The sequence below is a fragment of the Delphinapterus leucas genome, chromosome 11 (assembly GCF_059928025.1).
Source record: "Delphinapterus leucas isolate spDelLeu-1000000601 "Yukka" chromosome 11, BTC_Dleu_Yukka2, whole genome shotgun sequence".
Classification (NCBI taxonomy): domain Eukaryota; kingdom Metazoa; phylum Chordata; class Mammalia; order Artiodactyla; family Monodontidae; genus Delphinapterus; species Delphinapterus leucas.
This window is the reverse complement of record NC_143139.1, coordinates 78,446,754-78,463,968: the sequence shown is the minus strand read 5'-3', so window position 1 is coordinate 78,463,968 and position 17,215 is coordinate 78,446,754. Positions and strand designations below refer to the sequence as shown.

Genomic DNA, 17,215 nt, shown 5'->3' with positions numbered 1-17,215 from the left:
CTTGGGCAGACCACTCAAAACCTATATAATCTTTGTAACCTGAGCACTAACAAAAACAATTAAATCCTAATAAAAATACTAGCATGGTTTAAATATTGAATAATCAAAGATCTTACCTTAAAAAAAAGTGAGGGTCATTTGGTAAAAGGGGAAAGAAGATAGAAGAAAGGATTGGGGCTGTCAAGCATGGAGGCAAGGATAAAATGTCCAAAGATGGGGAAAAAAATCACAAAATAAGCACTTCCTAACACAAAGCACATAGCCAAGCCAAATTAAGAAGAAGGGAATAGGAAGAGATGGACATGGATAGGTGATTTGCTGCCTTTACCTGTGTTCATGTACTTTGTTTTGGTGGCTGTTACATGAACCACCAAAATTTCCTTATCATGTTGTCATTACTGCCCTATTTACAAATGAGTTAATTCACATCAAAGAAACACACATCATAGCAGCCCACACTATACCTACCCTAATTAAACTATAATGCTTTTGTGGGCAGATCATCCGTTTTTGTATCCTTAGTATCAGTACATACTAGGCACATTATAAACGTCAAAATGATTATTTTTCTTTAAAAATATATTTGTTAACATTAAAAATTTTTTTTCAAAACATTTTTAACATTAAAAAGAAACATGCACCAACAAAAACTGCACATCTTCTCCAACATTCTTGCCCACGGTATTCCAAATCTGAGCAAGAGTACTAAGTAGCTAGAGGTCAGAAAAGGAAAAAAAATGCAAAAGATTCTAATAATTGAAAATAGCTTTCAAAATATATTGAGAGACAGGTAAAAGGAACCAGCATTCTAGAACATTCTTACAACGTTCAAAATTCAAAGAATGAGAGACAAGGACAGATCCAGGCAAGAACTTTTTAAAATTAAGTATTACATTCTGATGCATTCTACTTGAAAATATTCAGAATTCCTTTAAAAAATATCTTTACTACATTACTGCACATAGCATACTTAACAGGTGATCTATAAATATTGTAAGAATCCCGTTGGAGCTTACCAGAATCTGTCCATAGTTTGATGATGAACAAGATCCACAATGGCAGCCAGCCTGCTACACCATCCTGCCAAGTTATCTAATAACTGCCCTAGGGAAATGTGCCTTTTCCTAGCTGATATAAAATAAACTCAACACTTCAAGATAAACAAAACTCATATTTTCTATGGTTTTATGGACCCCAGAACTTAGGCAAAAGTAGTAACCACAAACATTACTCACAGTTACAGTTTTACACCTAATAAAAAAAGCTAGTCAAGGTCTAGATAATTTCTCAATTACCTAAAGTCATCCAATGTTTCCTGTATCATGTTCTGAATAAAACGGATTTGAACAGATGTCAATGGTGCATTTGGCCGATTATTTCCAATGGTATCAGCTATTTTTTCTGATAGTGAACTGGCAACTCCAGCAGTGACAGAAGATGCTATCTTTGGATCTAAAATTAAAAATGGACAAAATATTAATAGTCAACTTGGACTAAGAGACATCGAACACTTCTAAATATGATTTGGCAAGAGAAAACTTGAAAAACTGGTAAGAAACAGTGATCTTGTGACATTTAGAAAAATTCACTGTCTGGAATACAAATCTTAGAAACTTTCAATGACATTATTTCTAGTAAGTCATTTATCTCTCTCTCTCTATCAATCTATCTACCTACATACCTACCTACCTAAACTGCCAACTGTCTAATGTAATAACATATGACAGAGGAATTAATCTTGAAGAATCTCTGAATCATTTTCTCTTACAAAAGATGAATGTGACAAGCCACACCACAAACTAGATAAACCAAGACTATTAGAAACAAACAGAAGGAACAGAGGAGTAAAGTAGTTCTACAGGCAAGGCCCTAGAGTTTAAGCTAATGCAATATATCCACAGAAATCTTAAAATATAGGTATCCATATAAAAGAGCTACTACTATACAAAGAGTTTTTTGTATAGGTAACTCTTATCGCTGAACCTAATATCACTTTAAATGTGATGGAGTTTTTAGGGTCTCTGCCATGAACTCTATAGACAGAACTTTAATATGGGAAAAAAAAGACAATTTCAGGTACTTAATGACCCATTTTCAAAGGGTCCTATATTCCTATCTGTACCATAGTAGATCAAGACACTTACATATTGGATTGAAAATGAAATTCACACCCAAAGAGTACCAAATCAATGTGGCTGAATTTAACATTTCATACCCATTTCATCGTCTTCTAGTAAGAGAGTCACACACTAGAGAAGTGTCATAAATTTTAAATTCCTTGAACTTTTTCGTCTATGATCGCTCTCTTAACTTACCCTTTCCAAGTTAAATACTGCGAGTTTTCAACTTAGCACTCAAACATCAGGAAGTTTTATGTACTTACTTGGAGTTGAGGATCCATTGACTGGAAGTTCATATATAAACTGGCCTTCAATTTCTTTTTCTGGCTTTTCAAATTTCTCAGGACTTCTTGTTTGGTTGGATGATGGAGAGGTATTTAGATTTCCAGTTTCAGCACCAGAGATCAACTTTGCAAACTTCACATTTAAAATAAACAATTAATATATAAATTCTGGTTTTATCCATATTATCCATATAATTTGTATCTACTTTTCTCTTTTTTCCAGTAAGTACGGTCAGAAAAAGGAAGAATAGAAAGGTATCTTGAAGGAGAAAAAAATGTTGCTAGGGCCAGTGGCAAAATAAATCAACTTTACTAATCAAAAACAATTTCAATGATAACATGATAAGCAAAAGCTCATTTACTAAGAATCTGCAGTTGAATATCATTTAAAATGGCAATCACAGGCCAAAAAACTAAACAAATAAATCCCCAAACTCTCATGGGATAACTGGTCAGAAATATTTCAAAAATAAGTCAAAAGACTTTTTTGTACTTCTTAAATGATATCTTTTCAATATCATTCTAAAAAATAAAAATGAAAATAGACATACTGCACAATAGACTCTATTAGATTACAGCAGAAGGTAATGATGATGAAATACCTTCTCAACACCATCAATTTGCTCTAAGACTTAGAGTAAAAGACTTGACCACCAACTTGGTGCTTTGTGCTACAATGGAAATACATTCTAAAAGAAGTCAGGTATAAAATATTCTTACACAGACAGTTAAATCAAGTATCTTGTCTTAGGAAACAAACAGTGTAAGATTACACCTGCTGTTACCTCCAACATATCCAAAGACAGATTTCCAAAGTATTCTTCAGTTTTTAACATGTGACATCAAGATTTAAGAATATTTTCTACCTAGTAAGTGCACAGCACTGTCAATAATTAGGACATATCCAGTGGCAGCTGCCTGCTTTCTAGTGATGAGATGCATTATACTTGCTAGTGATAAACACACACAGTGAGTTCAATATCATTTATAGGCAGATACCTGCTTGAAGGAGTCTTTAGATTCCTGTTTTCCCAGATACATTTTCTTAGATTCAGCTGTCAGATCATGATTTTCATTTTCTTCTTTCCCTGGAGACCCCATAAAGACATTAAGAGGACTAGAATGCAACACTGAAGTGCTTGAAGGTACTGGATTTTTTCTTGGAGGAAACACTGAGTTCAACTGTGGTAGAAAGTCAAGGCCTGAAAAAGAGGAGAAAAAAACTAGCACTTATATGGGATGTTCCCCAATCTTGGATATTTAAGAAAAGCACTTAACACAATAGACATGTTAATACGGTAGAAAGACATGGGATTTCGATTCAGAAGACAGGTTCACTTATCAGCTCTACCCCTTATTTCATTTGAGTTTTTGGGTAAAAGTCGTAAAACTCTCTGTGACTGTTAAGTGATCTGTAAATGTGAATGATGATATCCACCTCCCTGAGTGGTGAGGCTTAAAAGAGATATTGTATGTGAAGATACATTGAAAACTGCAAAATACAATGAATGTTTTAGTAAATAAAAGTTTTTGACAAAACTGTTAATTTGGTATATGTCTGTGGTATATCTTGGTAGGTAGCCTCTAAGATGGTTCCTCATGATCTCCGCCTCCTGCCACGGATCCATGGCCTCGTGTAATCACCTCCCTTGGAATGTGGGTTGGACCTAGGAACTTGCTTCTAACAAAGAGTGTATAGCAAGAGTGGCAGATCTCACTTCCAAGATTAAGTTACAAACACACTGTGGCTTCCATCTTGAGTGCCCTCTCACTTTCTCACACCAGCCCTGAGAGAAGCCAGCTGCCGTGTTGTCAGCTGCCCTGTGGAGAGGCCCACATAGGTAGGAACTGATATCTTCGGGCAATAGCCACATGAATGAGTTTGGAAGCAGATCCTTGCCCAGTCAAGCCTTGAGATGACTGCAGCCCTGCTGATACCCTAATTAAAACATCATGAGACATCTGAAGCCAAAGGTACCCAACTAAGCCATGCTTGGATTTTTCACCCACAATTATGAGATGGTAAGTGTTCTCTTAAGCTTCAAAATATTGGGGTAATTTGTTTGTTACACAGCAGTAGATAACACAAAATCACTTTCAACTTTGACAAAAATACTTCTCAACAGTTCTTACCATCTCCTTTGCCTACGGACTCATCACTTCCTTTGTTAACTACAGCATCTATAATAAAATTAGAAAATAAAATTTAAAAAATAGTGAAAAAGAAGCCATAGCAATTTAGGCTTCCTATTCGTTCCCCAAAGAGTTCAGGGACTAATAATTTTAAGAAGAAAAATCTGAGTGAAGGTAAAGCTAGTATTCATATAAACTTCCCTTTTCATTCTTTTAGCTTCATGCATAGCAGCAAAGATAATTCTGTGTATAGTCATTTAATGAGGCAGCAAGGTATACTAGAAAAAGCACTGGAGTAGGCTCCAGAGACCTGTAATCCAGTTCTGCTTATACCACTGAATAGCTCTGTCACCTTGGACAAGACTTTAATATAATTATGCTTCAGTTTCTGTACCTATATAACGGGGACAATGCCCTGACCATTTCACAAGACTGTTTTGAGGATCAATTGAAATAATGTAAAAATATTTTGTAAGCAACACAATGTTATTAAAAATATAAGGTTTCATTAAAATTTTTTCAATGGTAGAACATGTTTAAGAATATTTCAATACTGTAATATTATTCATTTACCAAATAATAACCAAAAATTGCTTAACTCCATTTTAACAGATTAATAGAAAAATGGGCAAAGGTCATTAAAAAATTCACCAGAAATTCACATGGCCAATAAATTGATTATCATACATGATTATCATATTAGTAGGACTATCATCCATCTCTCCATCCATTCATGTATCTGCATGTGCGTATTATACCTAGTAATCGCACAACACAGACACTTTTATATAAGTTACTCATTTTTTCCTAACAAAAGCAGAGGTACTCTTATTTAAAAGATGAAGAAATTGAAGCACAAACAGATTAAGACTTTTACCTAAGTAGTGTTGAATCTTTGAGATTAAAACACAAATCTCTTGACAGTGAAAACCAGTACTATATTTAGTATCCATGTCTTTTTCTTATCAATAATATCAAACTCTAATAAACGAAGGGCCTATGGCTCAAATTCTAATCATATCTTTTTAAACAGCAAAAGCAATTAAAAAGGAATTTATATCCTTTATTACTTTCAAAAACCATTAAAAAGGATTTCATTTATAACTCGAACACTTTCAAAAAGCCCCTTCAATTAAAAAATTACTCCAGCAGTTCTCATAAACGAAGCTCCACAATTGGGTACTAACCTCCAAAACCTTTCTCAACTCCAGCCCAAGCCATTTTTACCTCCTTTGCCCACATCTCTCCTCTCTTTACCCCTCAACTAGGTAGTATGACCTCTCTTCATCCTGAAAGGAATCCTTCCTCTTTTATTAGATGGAAGATAGCAATTTGACCGGGCAATTCAAGGAGTCATTTTCAAGCTGGGGTAAGGCAGAAGACACTCAATGATTCTGTACCACTACATATATATTTATTCTTTCTGCTTATGAAATTAGTTGAAGAAAATTTTGAAACCAGACAATTTTAAAGCAAAAAGTTAAATTTTACAAGATCATGAGTGGATGTAATAATTTAAACACCCTGCTACTGATGACATTTAGATTCACTCCTGTTTTTCAATACTATAAATAAACAGTAAACACACAAATCTCTGTGGGCTTCTCTGAATATTTTCTTAGGTAAATTTATAGAAATGGAATTAACAGGACAAAAAGAATGAATATTTAAGTCTGCCAAATCGTCTTCTAGAAATTAACCCATACTGTTAATAATACTGCTATTAGTAGTGAGACTATCCCAGTAAAGAAAACAGTATGAACATTAGCACCAAAATAGCACAGCCAAACCATATGCCTAGTTCATATAGAGTGAACAACGATATATGTTTCCGTTTAACAAACTGGCAAAGGTTTTTTTGGCTTTTTTCTTTTTAATGGCAACGTCTACTAGCAATGGGAAGTGTGTGTGTGTGTGTGTGTGTGTGTGTGTGTGTGTGTATGTATGTGTGTGTATGTGTATGGTACTTTCATATATAGTTAGCGTAAAAGATGAGGCAATCTAACCCCCAGCCATATTTCTCCATGAAAACATTTAATACCAGTTAAATACTAATAATCAAAGAAACAAACAAATTTTTTTATGTTAGGAAGATATTTTTTGCCTATCAAAATATCCAAGATTTGGGGAAGATTTATTTAGAAGTAGATACAAGTAAAAGATTGCCTATGGAGGCAAAACTTCCTTTAAGAAACTTCTGTGGAAATGAAAATGCTAACTTGAGAGCTATTTGCTTGGTTCCCATGTGAAAATTACTAGCATGTATTTTGGAATGATAACATTTGAAATATCTGGGCAAAGGGAAAGATACCATCTCAGGGATTGAGAAAACTAGCAACTGTCATGAATAGAGTGAGACTGAAGCTATTATCCACATCTTTTAGCCAGAATAAAAATGTCATGACGACCCAAGCAAGAGGACATGATCCTCTGATCTGAACAGACTTACCATCTCTGATAGGTGAGAACATGTCACCTAAACTACTTTTTCCAGTATCATCAAAGCTGGAGAAATCCTGGGTTTTCCCACTCTCTGTTTCCTTAGATAAAATATCTGTGTTTATGCTTCGAGGCAGACCTTATAGAAATTGGATATAAAAATAAACATTTTTATTATTTCTCATAATAAATTTATCATGAGAAGCTAGGCTCTAAAAATGAATGCCTTACCTATATCATTGGTAACACTACAACTGTGGGCATCAGGAAAAGAAAGCAGAATATAACAATAGCTCAGTTAAACATCCTTTTCATGGAATGAAGGGCTCCTCAAAAGCAAATAACTTATTTGCTCATATAACACCACTTTTTAAATCTACTTTGATAGAACTTTTCTAAATAATTCATGTACTTTTCTTAAACAACTTATTTTTGTTAGTGACTGACTCACTGTTAGGATCATCTACCAGTGATTAAAAAAAAAGTCTCTAAGGCATATAGTACAATGCCTAACATATAGCAGTTTTCAAGCAACGTTAGTTCCTTTCCCCAGCTTGCAGTGAATGGGTCTCTTTTTTCCCCTTTTTATTTTTTTCTTCACTAACAGTGGGAACCTAACACTGCTCTCAGCGTTACTGACCTTAAATGACTTCATTAACCTTGGGATAGTTTACTGAGAGGAAGGAAACCAGAATACCAAACTCATAAAGAATAGTACAGTAGACAACAATAAAGAGGCATGCAGTTTACTTCCTCTCTCAGTATATATTGCATGACTTTAGGGCAAGGACGTTATAATAGGAACTCTGCAGGCTCAGTAACTTCTTGCTCATTTTTGGGTCAAGGACTGAGTTCTAGAGATTCAAGAACTTTGATGAAATCTTGGCATTTGAATCGGTAGCACATTACTGTCTTACATTTTTAAAACTGTTTTATTTGCCATCTTGGTCCCAAATGAAAACTGAAAAGCCTGGGATAAAAACAAAGATTAGCTTTGTTCACAATATTCAAAAATGTCCAAGCCTGGCTAATGAAATAAACCTAATAACCTCACAAAAGTTATGACCAAACATTTGTACATCACTGTCATTGAAGGGTGTTTATACCAAGAGTGTAATCGGTTATAAAGAAGAAATTTCTCTCCCTTTTCTAGGTCCTCAACATGTTTGATGCATAACTCTAGTCTCTGGAACTTTATGAAATAGAAGCTTGGTATCATTTGAAAATAGTGCTAAAGCCTTATTTTTCTCTTCTTAAATGGCTGTTTCCTACTGAAAATGAGCACTAGCAACAAGTCTGCAGACAGTGGTTCTTTTTTAAAAATATATTTATTTATTTTTGGCTGTGTTGGGTCTTCAAGGCTGTGCGCGGGCTTTCTCTAGTTGTGGAGAGTGGGGGCTACTCTTCGTTGTGGTGCACAGGCTGCTCATTGCAGTGGCTTCTCTTGTCGCGGAGCATGGTCTCTAGGCGCACAGGCTTCAGTAGTTGTGGCATGCAGGCTCAGTAGTTGTGGCTCGCGGGCTCTAGAGTGCAGGCTCAGTAGCTGTGGCACGCCAGCTTAGTTGCTTCGTGACATGTGGGATCTTCCCGAACCAAGGATGGAACCCATGTCCCCTGCATTGGCAGGCGGATTCTTAACCATGGCACCATCAGGGAAGTACCTGCAGAGGTTCTTTTCAATAACTAAATTAGGACACCTTCAGTAGAAGCCATACGAACTTATTTCAAATTTTAAATTTATTTTACACCATGCTTAAAGTAATAGCAATAATGATGATCATAACGACAATATTAGCAACACTATAATTTATTGAGTGCCTACATGTGCTATGCCCTTTTGATACATTTTCTCTGATTTTCACAATAACCCCAAATGTTAAATATTATCTATGGAAGAGAAAAATGAGAAAAAAGCATGGTTAAGAAAACTGCCTACTAATAAGAACCTGCTGTATAGCACAGGGAACTCCACTTCGCTGTACAGCAGAAACTAACACAACATTGTAAAACAACTATACCCCAATAAAAAATATATATATAAAAAAGAAAACTGCCTAAAGTCATCCAGGCAGGAAGGTGATAGATCTGAGACTGAAGTCTAACATACTCTCAATGTTTCACAGGGGGAAAAATGTACATGTGTGTGAGTTGAGAGAGAGAAAATGATGCAGCAAATGTGGTAAAATTTATAAAATGGTGAATCTGCTAAAGGATATACTAGAACTCAAGAGTTCTTTGTATTATTATTGAAACTTTTCTGTAAGTTTGCAATTATTTCAAAATAAAATCAATAAACCGAAATTTGTCTTTGTGGGTGCACAGTAAGCATGCATTTTGCCAGAAACTGCTAATCAGCCAAGAATTATCACTAATTGGTGGCCCTGCAGACCCAAGTCTTCCATATCTAATTAATGCTGCCATTGTTACACATAAACTTCCTTATTAAAAACTAAATGAAAGACATTGAGACTTCAGAAAGTTTACAATAAATGAGAGAATCTTTATTTTAATTTTTGAAAATTATGAATAAAATAAATAGTAATTTTTTAAACTAACACCAATTTTCATAACATAGTTAATTCAACATCTTGGCAAACATTATTTCTTCTTTTAAACAGATAGCAATAGTATTAGTTTCTAGGAGTTCTTAAATAAGGACCTTACTATTTTTCTACATAATATATAATGATTTTTATGTAAGGATGATATAGATATTCAAAGATAATTTATAGTGAATATACTTATTATATTTTTTAAAAAATTCTACACTACCAAGACTAACAAATTAAAGTTTTGCTTATACTTGGGAATAGTAAACTCATACTGAAAAAGCACCAACAAATATTTGTGCTCAATTTAAGTACTTGTCCTGAAAATTCAAAAAGACATGAGTACATTCATTTCTGGTAAGAATACTTTAGAGACATACTGGTATATCATGCAGACTTTTAAAAATATGTTGAAAGTTGACAGTATAGCATAACTTCTTAAAATAAAAACAAAAAGGCTTTCAGGAATTTAGAGAATTACGATCTTTACTGTAGGCAAAGAATATCTTCTACGATAAGTATGGGGAAGCTTATCACCATATTATACCTTCACAAAGTCTAAATGAACTCTTCTTTAAGAACTGTTTCATCAATACGATTATCAGAGTAGAAGAAATTCCTTAAAAATTTCAACATTTTCATTTATTTTTATTTAACAAATGACTAACTTACGGCTTAATATGTGCCAGGTACTATTCAGTACTTAAATATATTCATTTCATCACCTGACTTACTTTCCAGCCTGAAAAATGAAGTATAAGGGCCATTAATAGCTTTTTTTTTTAACTGAGATCAAATCATAATGAAAGCATCAAAGTTTCATATTATCTACTGATTAATCTAAAAGCACAATGAAAAGTCATCTAGTCTGTAGCGGTACTTCTGAGAGGGCATTATTCTGTTTTTAAAATATCTTACAACGGAAGTTCAGCTAAACAGAGTAAGTGAAATACCTTTCATTAACCTTTTAAACATTTATAGCTAAAGTTAAATTTTTCACTTTTTCAATTTTCACTATCTACTAATAATTTTACCTAAATACTCAAGTGAATTTAAGTTCTAGGTTCTTAAAGAAAGTGATAATGATATCCATTTGGGGAGGAGACAGGATGGGAACTCCAAATACTAGATATAAACAACATTTACCTGCTTTGTCTTGAAGAGCAACTGTTCCTTTCCCCACAACTGCTGTCGTGGGCTGTGGCAGAACTGTGGCAATGGAAGTGGTAGCTGCTTCTCTGACAACTCCAGAATTCTGGACTCCTCCACTAGCAGTGCTCACGTTAACAGTACGTTTGTTCACAGCTGTGGGCTTATTTGAACAGCCTTTATTTAAACCTGACTGAAATGGAAGGGAATATTTAAAAGATCAGGTTTCTAATGCTCCACACGAGACATTAATATTTCATAAATTCCCTATTAGTTTAAAAAATATTGTTTTTCCCTTAGAAATCTTAAGCTTGCTGGTGGATGTGAGAGTTTCCCTCTGAACCATAAAAACCTTTTAATATTTTTGAAGAGAGAAATGTGAAAAGTGCAAAAAAAGTTTTAAAACTAAGTATCAAATGGATTTGTGCTAAAATTATTTACAATGCTTTGATATAAAAATTATTATGAAGCAAAACTACACTGTGTTTAATTGACAACATATGATTTCTATATTCAGAACTAGATTTATTTAGTAAAATCAAAAATGCTGAAAAGAAAAGAAAATATCTTACCTTAGAAAGGACAGTGGAGTACTGAAATGCTATACATTGCACAGATGTCTTATGTGCACTGATGGTTTTAACGGGTGATTTCAACATCCTTAAATCATATTGATATATTTTCCCACGGGAAGATCCAATAGACAAAGTGGCTCCATCAGGCATGAAATCTACTGCAGTTAGAGGAGCGTCAGCCACTAAAGTTTTCACTAGCCTTTGGAAAGGAGAGCAAAGTATATGTAGATATGTGAATGTATATATATAAGCTTATACGACATATAAACAACTGTAAACCAAAACCAAAGTTACTTAGATTTCGGCAAAGTTACTTGGGATACCCATCTCAAATGTTTGTTTAAAGCAGAAATGCAGAATTAGACCTGGAGCCATTTCTACTACAATGGCATGTAAAGGAACTGCTAAGCACTCCAACCTATTTTTCTATTCACTTCCAATAGATACAATACATTCTATATCTTCTAGAAACAGGACCTATTTCTTTGAGTAATTATTATTTTGGCAGTGAACGTGATAGAATTCCTGCATGTTACTCCACAAATAAGGGCTCTATAGCCTCAGGGTTAAGGAGGCTCTAAGTATCCCCTTTCCATTTAGTGACCTGCTTAGGCCTCAAGAGGATTATGACCTTTGACAAGGAAGCAGCTGCTACTTTGCTCTTGGTTATGCATCTCTTGACCCAAAAGCTAAAAGGATTCATAAGGTTTAATCCTCCCAGAAGCTAATACAGAAGTATGGATACTGATCTGCTGAAGCTGAACTCCTTGCTGGAGTGTCAGGTATACGAGAGGAATGGTTTACTGTTAGGGTTCTCAGTAAATTAGTTCAAAAAGAAAAGAATAAAAAAAAAAAAAGAAGAGTAAAATAAGTAACAGTAAACTTTAAAAAGGGGCTCACAGTAGGTCCTTCCCTAGCAGTAATATTATAATAATGCCACTTCCTTTCACATGATCATTAGATATTGTTAGGTGTCTTGAATAAACCTCTTGCAGTCTTCCAGTTTTTTTTGTTTTTTAAGCTAACCAAGCACACTTATAACTGTAAGAAGAACAAGAAGGCATAACAGACCTAGATACTTAGAGAATTATGTACCCTTTAGCTCTATATCAGTGGTTCTCAACCGGGGGTAATTTTACTACTTTTAATTTGGGGAGTACTACTGACATCTAGTAAGTAGAGGCCAAGGATGCTGCTGAATATCCTACAATGCTCAGGACAGCTCCCCACAACCAAGAATTATCCAGCCCAAAATGTCAACAGTTTAGAAACCCTGCTCTAGATAATGAATTAATTTTAAAGCAAATTAATCATATTGCTTTAAAAATATACAAATTTAGTTGTATTCTGAAAAAGAGTAATATGCATGCATGCTAAAATAAAGATGTGAAATCATTAACATGCTACCCCTCAACATTCATCATCCAGAAGTACTCTAAAGCAGGGGTCCCCAACCCCCAGGCCACGGACGGGTTCGGGTCCGCGGCCCGCGCTGCACACAGTAGGAAGTGAGCGGACTGAGGGCGAGCGAGCAAAGCTTCATCTGCTGCTCTGCACTTGCATTATGGCCTAAGCCATCTCCCCAACCCCCACCCCATCCCACCCCGTCCACAAAACCGGGCCCTGGTGCCAAGAAGGTTGGGGACCGCTGCTCTAAAGAACACCCACATCTCATCTAGTTTTTTCTGCATGGGAAAAAAAAAAAAATTCTACCTTATTAGATAACAAATACACAAACTTTACATCTTCTAACATTAATCAGAGGTCTATACAAATCACAAATATGGCTGCTAATGAAAGAATTATTTGTTACTAAATTAAGAAATGAGCATGTTATACTTACTTCTTACTTGAAGTGTCATAGAGAATGATTCTTTTATCCAAGCCTATAGTTACAAATAGCAATTCATTGACAGGAGAAAAACAGATGCCTGAACCTGGAGCTTTATGTGTACTGTCAAAGTTATGGTATGGACTCTGACTATTCACATCCCAGAGAGTTACTATTCCATTATCCGAAACACTGCCCAGTAGCGACTTCTTAAACAAGGAATACTTCAAGCGCCGAACAGACTATGAAAATAAAAATAAATTTTACGGAATTGTAAGCATACATAAGAACATTTTATATAAAGTATAAATATGGCCAACCACATTATTCACAAGGGATTTAGAACTTCTCTGGTTTATCGCATAACAGGTTTCAATCATGACAACCATAAAATCCTTTAGTGGGCTATAAGATGACCCTAAGACATCTTAATTCTAGTAACTGAATATTTGTCATGATTTTATTATGTTGGAGTAGAGTTACCTCAGTCACCTCTTTTTCAGAAGAAAAATACAATATATTGAGGTAAACTACATTAATTCAACAGGATTAGAACATTCCACCTAAATAAAAGGCCCAGTCACAGTCAAATCATGAATAAGTATAAGGGAACGCTGGTAGAGAATAAGCAGTAATATTTTGCATTTGTTTTCAGTATATATTTTTGATATCTGGATATGCTTGAAACTGATGTGCTGGCAATTCAACACTTGAAGCACAATAAAAAATTAAAACACAAAGGGGAATTGGCAACACTCTAGACTGGGGATGGGCTATATACCCATTCTTTCAAAAGCTTTGGCCTGAGGGCAAAGCTAGCCTTTCTCTAAAACACTCATCTCTAGAGGCAGTGGAGACATTCTTTCTAGTTTCTGCTGGACAAGAATATACAAAGATCCAGTTTGAGTAAACAGGTCTTAGATTAAAACTGGATGAATTTTATCTACTTTTACTAAAATGTTGCTTTCAAACTTGACTGATATTATCATTTATCGTGCTGAGAATTAAGTATTTTACATTTAAGCTATTTTTCCCCCCCACAGAAATAGCAATGTAAGTATAGAAATGAATATTAAGTAGAATCCACAAGAGTGGGAAACTAGCTATAAGACACCTTCAAACAGTTTAGTTACAGTCCGGAGTCAAGCAATGAATCATGTTCTAGATGGCAGGTATCAACTACACATATAGGTCCCAGATAAAACTGCCACAGAACAAAAGTCAAACCTGAGGGCTTTTTGTTTGTTCTATCTAATCTATCGCACTCCAAAAAGATTTAAAACCACTAGCTTTTATATATTAAAAAACTCATATTCTACTTCTAAGATGTTTCAAAATAGTAAGTATTAGCCCTCAACAACAAAAAAATATTTAGGAATAACATAACACAAATTCTGTCTAAGGAAACTAGTATTTGTAACCCGACACCTCAGGTAAGATAATCACTACGGTCAACCATGAAATTGGGCTCCTCATTTTCATATGGCTAAAGTACAAACAAAATTTTGGTTTATATTTTCCATTTTTGTTGAGGAAAAGCATATCCATTTGAATAGACAAATCTTTCCTCTGGTCTACACTCAAGAAAAAATAAACTACATGGACCTTGACTATATAAAAGATATAGAGCCTTAGTGAATTATAATGTTTGCAGAGTCATATATCAACCTACCTAAACATAAGCAAAATATTAATTTGTAAAAGACTTCTGTAGCATTTTAAGAGTTCATATAGTTATAGCCCTTCACATAATCTAAATTTGGATAAAATGCACAAGCAGAACATTAAAAACAAAACATCACCATAAAATCACAGACCTTCTAGATACTCAAAGTTCATAAAGTTCAACCTCTTAGGCACAGTAGTAATTTGCTAAAACATCCTTAAAATACGGGCCATCCAGAATCTGCTTGAATACAGCAGGGAACAAGGAGCTTACCGTTTTATATACAGTAGTCCCTACCTTGTCCACAACTTCACTTTCCATGGTTTCAGGTACGTACCGTGGTCAACCACAGTCCAAAAATATTAAATGGAAAATTCCAGCAATAAACAATTCAAAAATATTAAATTGAGCACTAAGTAGCATGATGAAATCTCACTCCAGTCCGCCAGGATGTGAATCATCCCTTTGTCCAGGGTATCCTGCCCATTAGTCACTTAGTAGGCATCTCAGCTGTCAAATCAACTATCAAGGTATTGCAGTGCTTGTGTTCAAGTAACCTTAATAATGGCTCCAAAGTGCAACACTAATGATATTGGCGATTCAGATATGCCAAAGAGAGGCTGGGTGCAGTGCTTCCATTAAGTGAAAAGGTAAAAGTTCTCAACTTAATCATAATAAGAAAAGAAAAAAAACTATGGTAAGAATGAATCTTCTAACCGTGAAATTATGAGGAAGGATAAAGAAATTAATGCTAGTTTTGCTGCGCACCTCAAACTGTGAGTTATAGCCACAGTGTGTGATAAATGCTTAGTTAGGATGGAAATGGCGTTAAATTTGTAGAGTAAGATATTTTGAGAGAGAGAGAGACCACATTCACTAAACTTTTATTACAGTATATTGTTATAATTGTTCTATTTTATTATTGTTGTTAATCTCTTACTGTGCCTAATTTATAAATTAAATTTTATTATAGGTATGCATGTGTAGAAAAGCACATAGTATATACAGGGTTCGGTACTAACTGCAGTTTCAGGCATGCACTGGGGGTCTTGGAACGCACCGCCCACAGATAAGGAGGGACCACTGTAAGATTTAATAAATAATTTAAAATGAATTTAAGTCAAAACCTAAATTCCATATATTGCCTCAAATTCTGTGGACCTATATGACAACTCATTTAGAAAAGAAAAACAAGACTAAAGATAACCATAAATCTTCCTCTCAGATGAACCTGCGTTCAAGTAGAGCCAAACTCTGTATGACTTCAGTAAAAACTTCTTAAACTCTCCAAGCCTCAGTGTTCTTGTGAACAACATAGAAAACACTTTTGTTTGCCTGTCAAGGTTACTTTAAGGATTAAATAGCATTTCTGCAAAAAGCCAGGTACATAGTAGGTGTTGCTACTATTCTCACAGGTTCATGACTCACACTTTCATTCATGTACCATACATTTGAGCATCTTTTACATATAAGTTTTTAAAAGACCCTTACGTAGCCACACTGGTTTCTGTCAATAACTCACCTCTATCTCTTTGATAACAGACCTTCATTTCTGAACTTTCTACATCTATTAAATCATCATCTATTTAGAATATCAAGAGAATATGTAATGATCCTGGATAAATGAAATGTTTATCTAAATTATATTTAAAATAAGTATTAACTCATTTTAGTATCAACAGCATTTGTTAAGTCCCTATCTTGTTCCATATTCAAGATATTTCTAGGAAAAATAACAGTCAGCCTATAGGTCATAATTTGCTGACCCCTGCTATAAATATTTGGAAATGTTTCTTTAAAAAACAAATCACAAAAAGGAAAAGAAAAACCATCCATAATCCTACCACCTAGAGAAAAACTGGTTAATAATTTGGAGGATATCCCTTTAAGTATTTTTCTGTGTATATGTATGTTTGCGTTTGAGTAAAGTACCAACAGCAACCTTGGGACCATACTTTATTATTATAAAGTTAGCTGTGTTATTAATATCTTCTACTACATGATTTTAATAGCTGGATAATATATGAATGTACGAGTATATCAATTTATCTAAATAATCTAATGATGGACACTTAGGTTATTTCCAATTTCCAAGTACCCTGACTACTATTATTTTTAAAAACTGCTACTTTATAAAAGAATTTGTATTTTATTGTTGTTCACGCTTTAAAGGTTCTCGGTTGAAAAATGCTAAGTGACCATTTGTCTTCCTTCTTTTGTGAATTGCCCATTAATCTATTTTGCTTATTTTCTATTGGGCTATTAAGATTTTTAAAATACTAATTTGCAATCGATCTTAATATAATAAGGACATTAATGCTCTCATAGACATAAATATTTTCCCCATTTTCTTTTCAACTTTGTTGATTTTTATCGTCTTGCTTTTTGTCAGATTTTAGATTTTTATGTACTTAAATACATCAAACTTGTCCCATGACTTATGACGTTGTTCCTACACTTAGAAAAGCC

General features: G+C 34.4%; 1 protein-coding gene across 5 annotated transcripts in view; it reads right to left on the bottom strand.

Annotated features, from left to right (window-relative positions):
* Positions 1–17,215, bottom strand: part of NEDD1 (NEDD1 gamma-tubulin ring complex targeting factor) — a 43,645-nt gene that overhangs the window by 5,666 nt on the left and 20,764 nt on the right. For all 5 annotated transcript variants that reach the window (XM_022562392.3, XM_022562393.3, XM_030763473.2 and 2 more), the window contains 8 exons: positions 13,093–13,322; positions 11,247–11,448; positions 10,672–10,867; positions 6,987–7,115; positions 4,538–4,585; positions 3,404–3,606; positions 2,384–2,537; positions 1,296–1,452 (listed from right to left, as the gene is read on the bottom strand). In XM_022562392.3, coding sequence (XP_022418100.1) covers positions 1,296–1,452; positions 2,384–2,537; positions 3,404–3,606; positions 4,538–4,585; positions 6,987–7,115; positions 10,672–10,867; positions 11,247–11,448; positions 13,093–13,322 — 1,319 coding nt within the window. The remainder of the gene's footprint in view (positions 1–1,295; positions 1,453–2,383; positions 2,538–3,403; positions 3,607–4,537; positions 4,586–6,986; positions 7,116–10,671; positions 10,868–11,246; positions 11,449–13,092; positions 13,323–17,215) is intronic.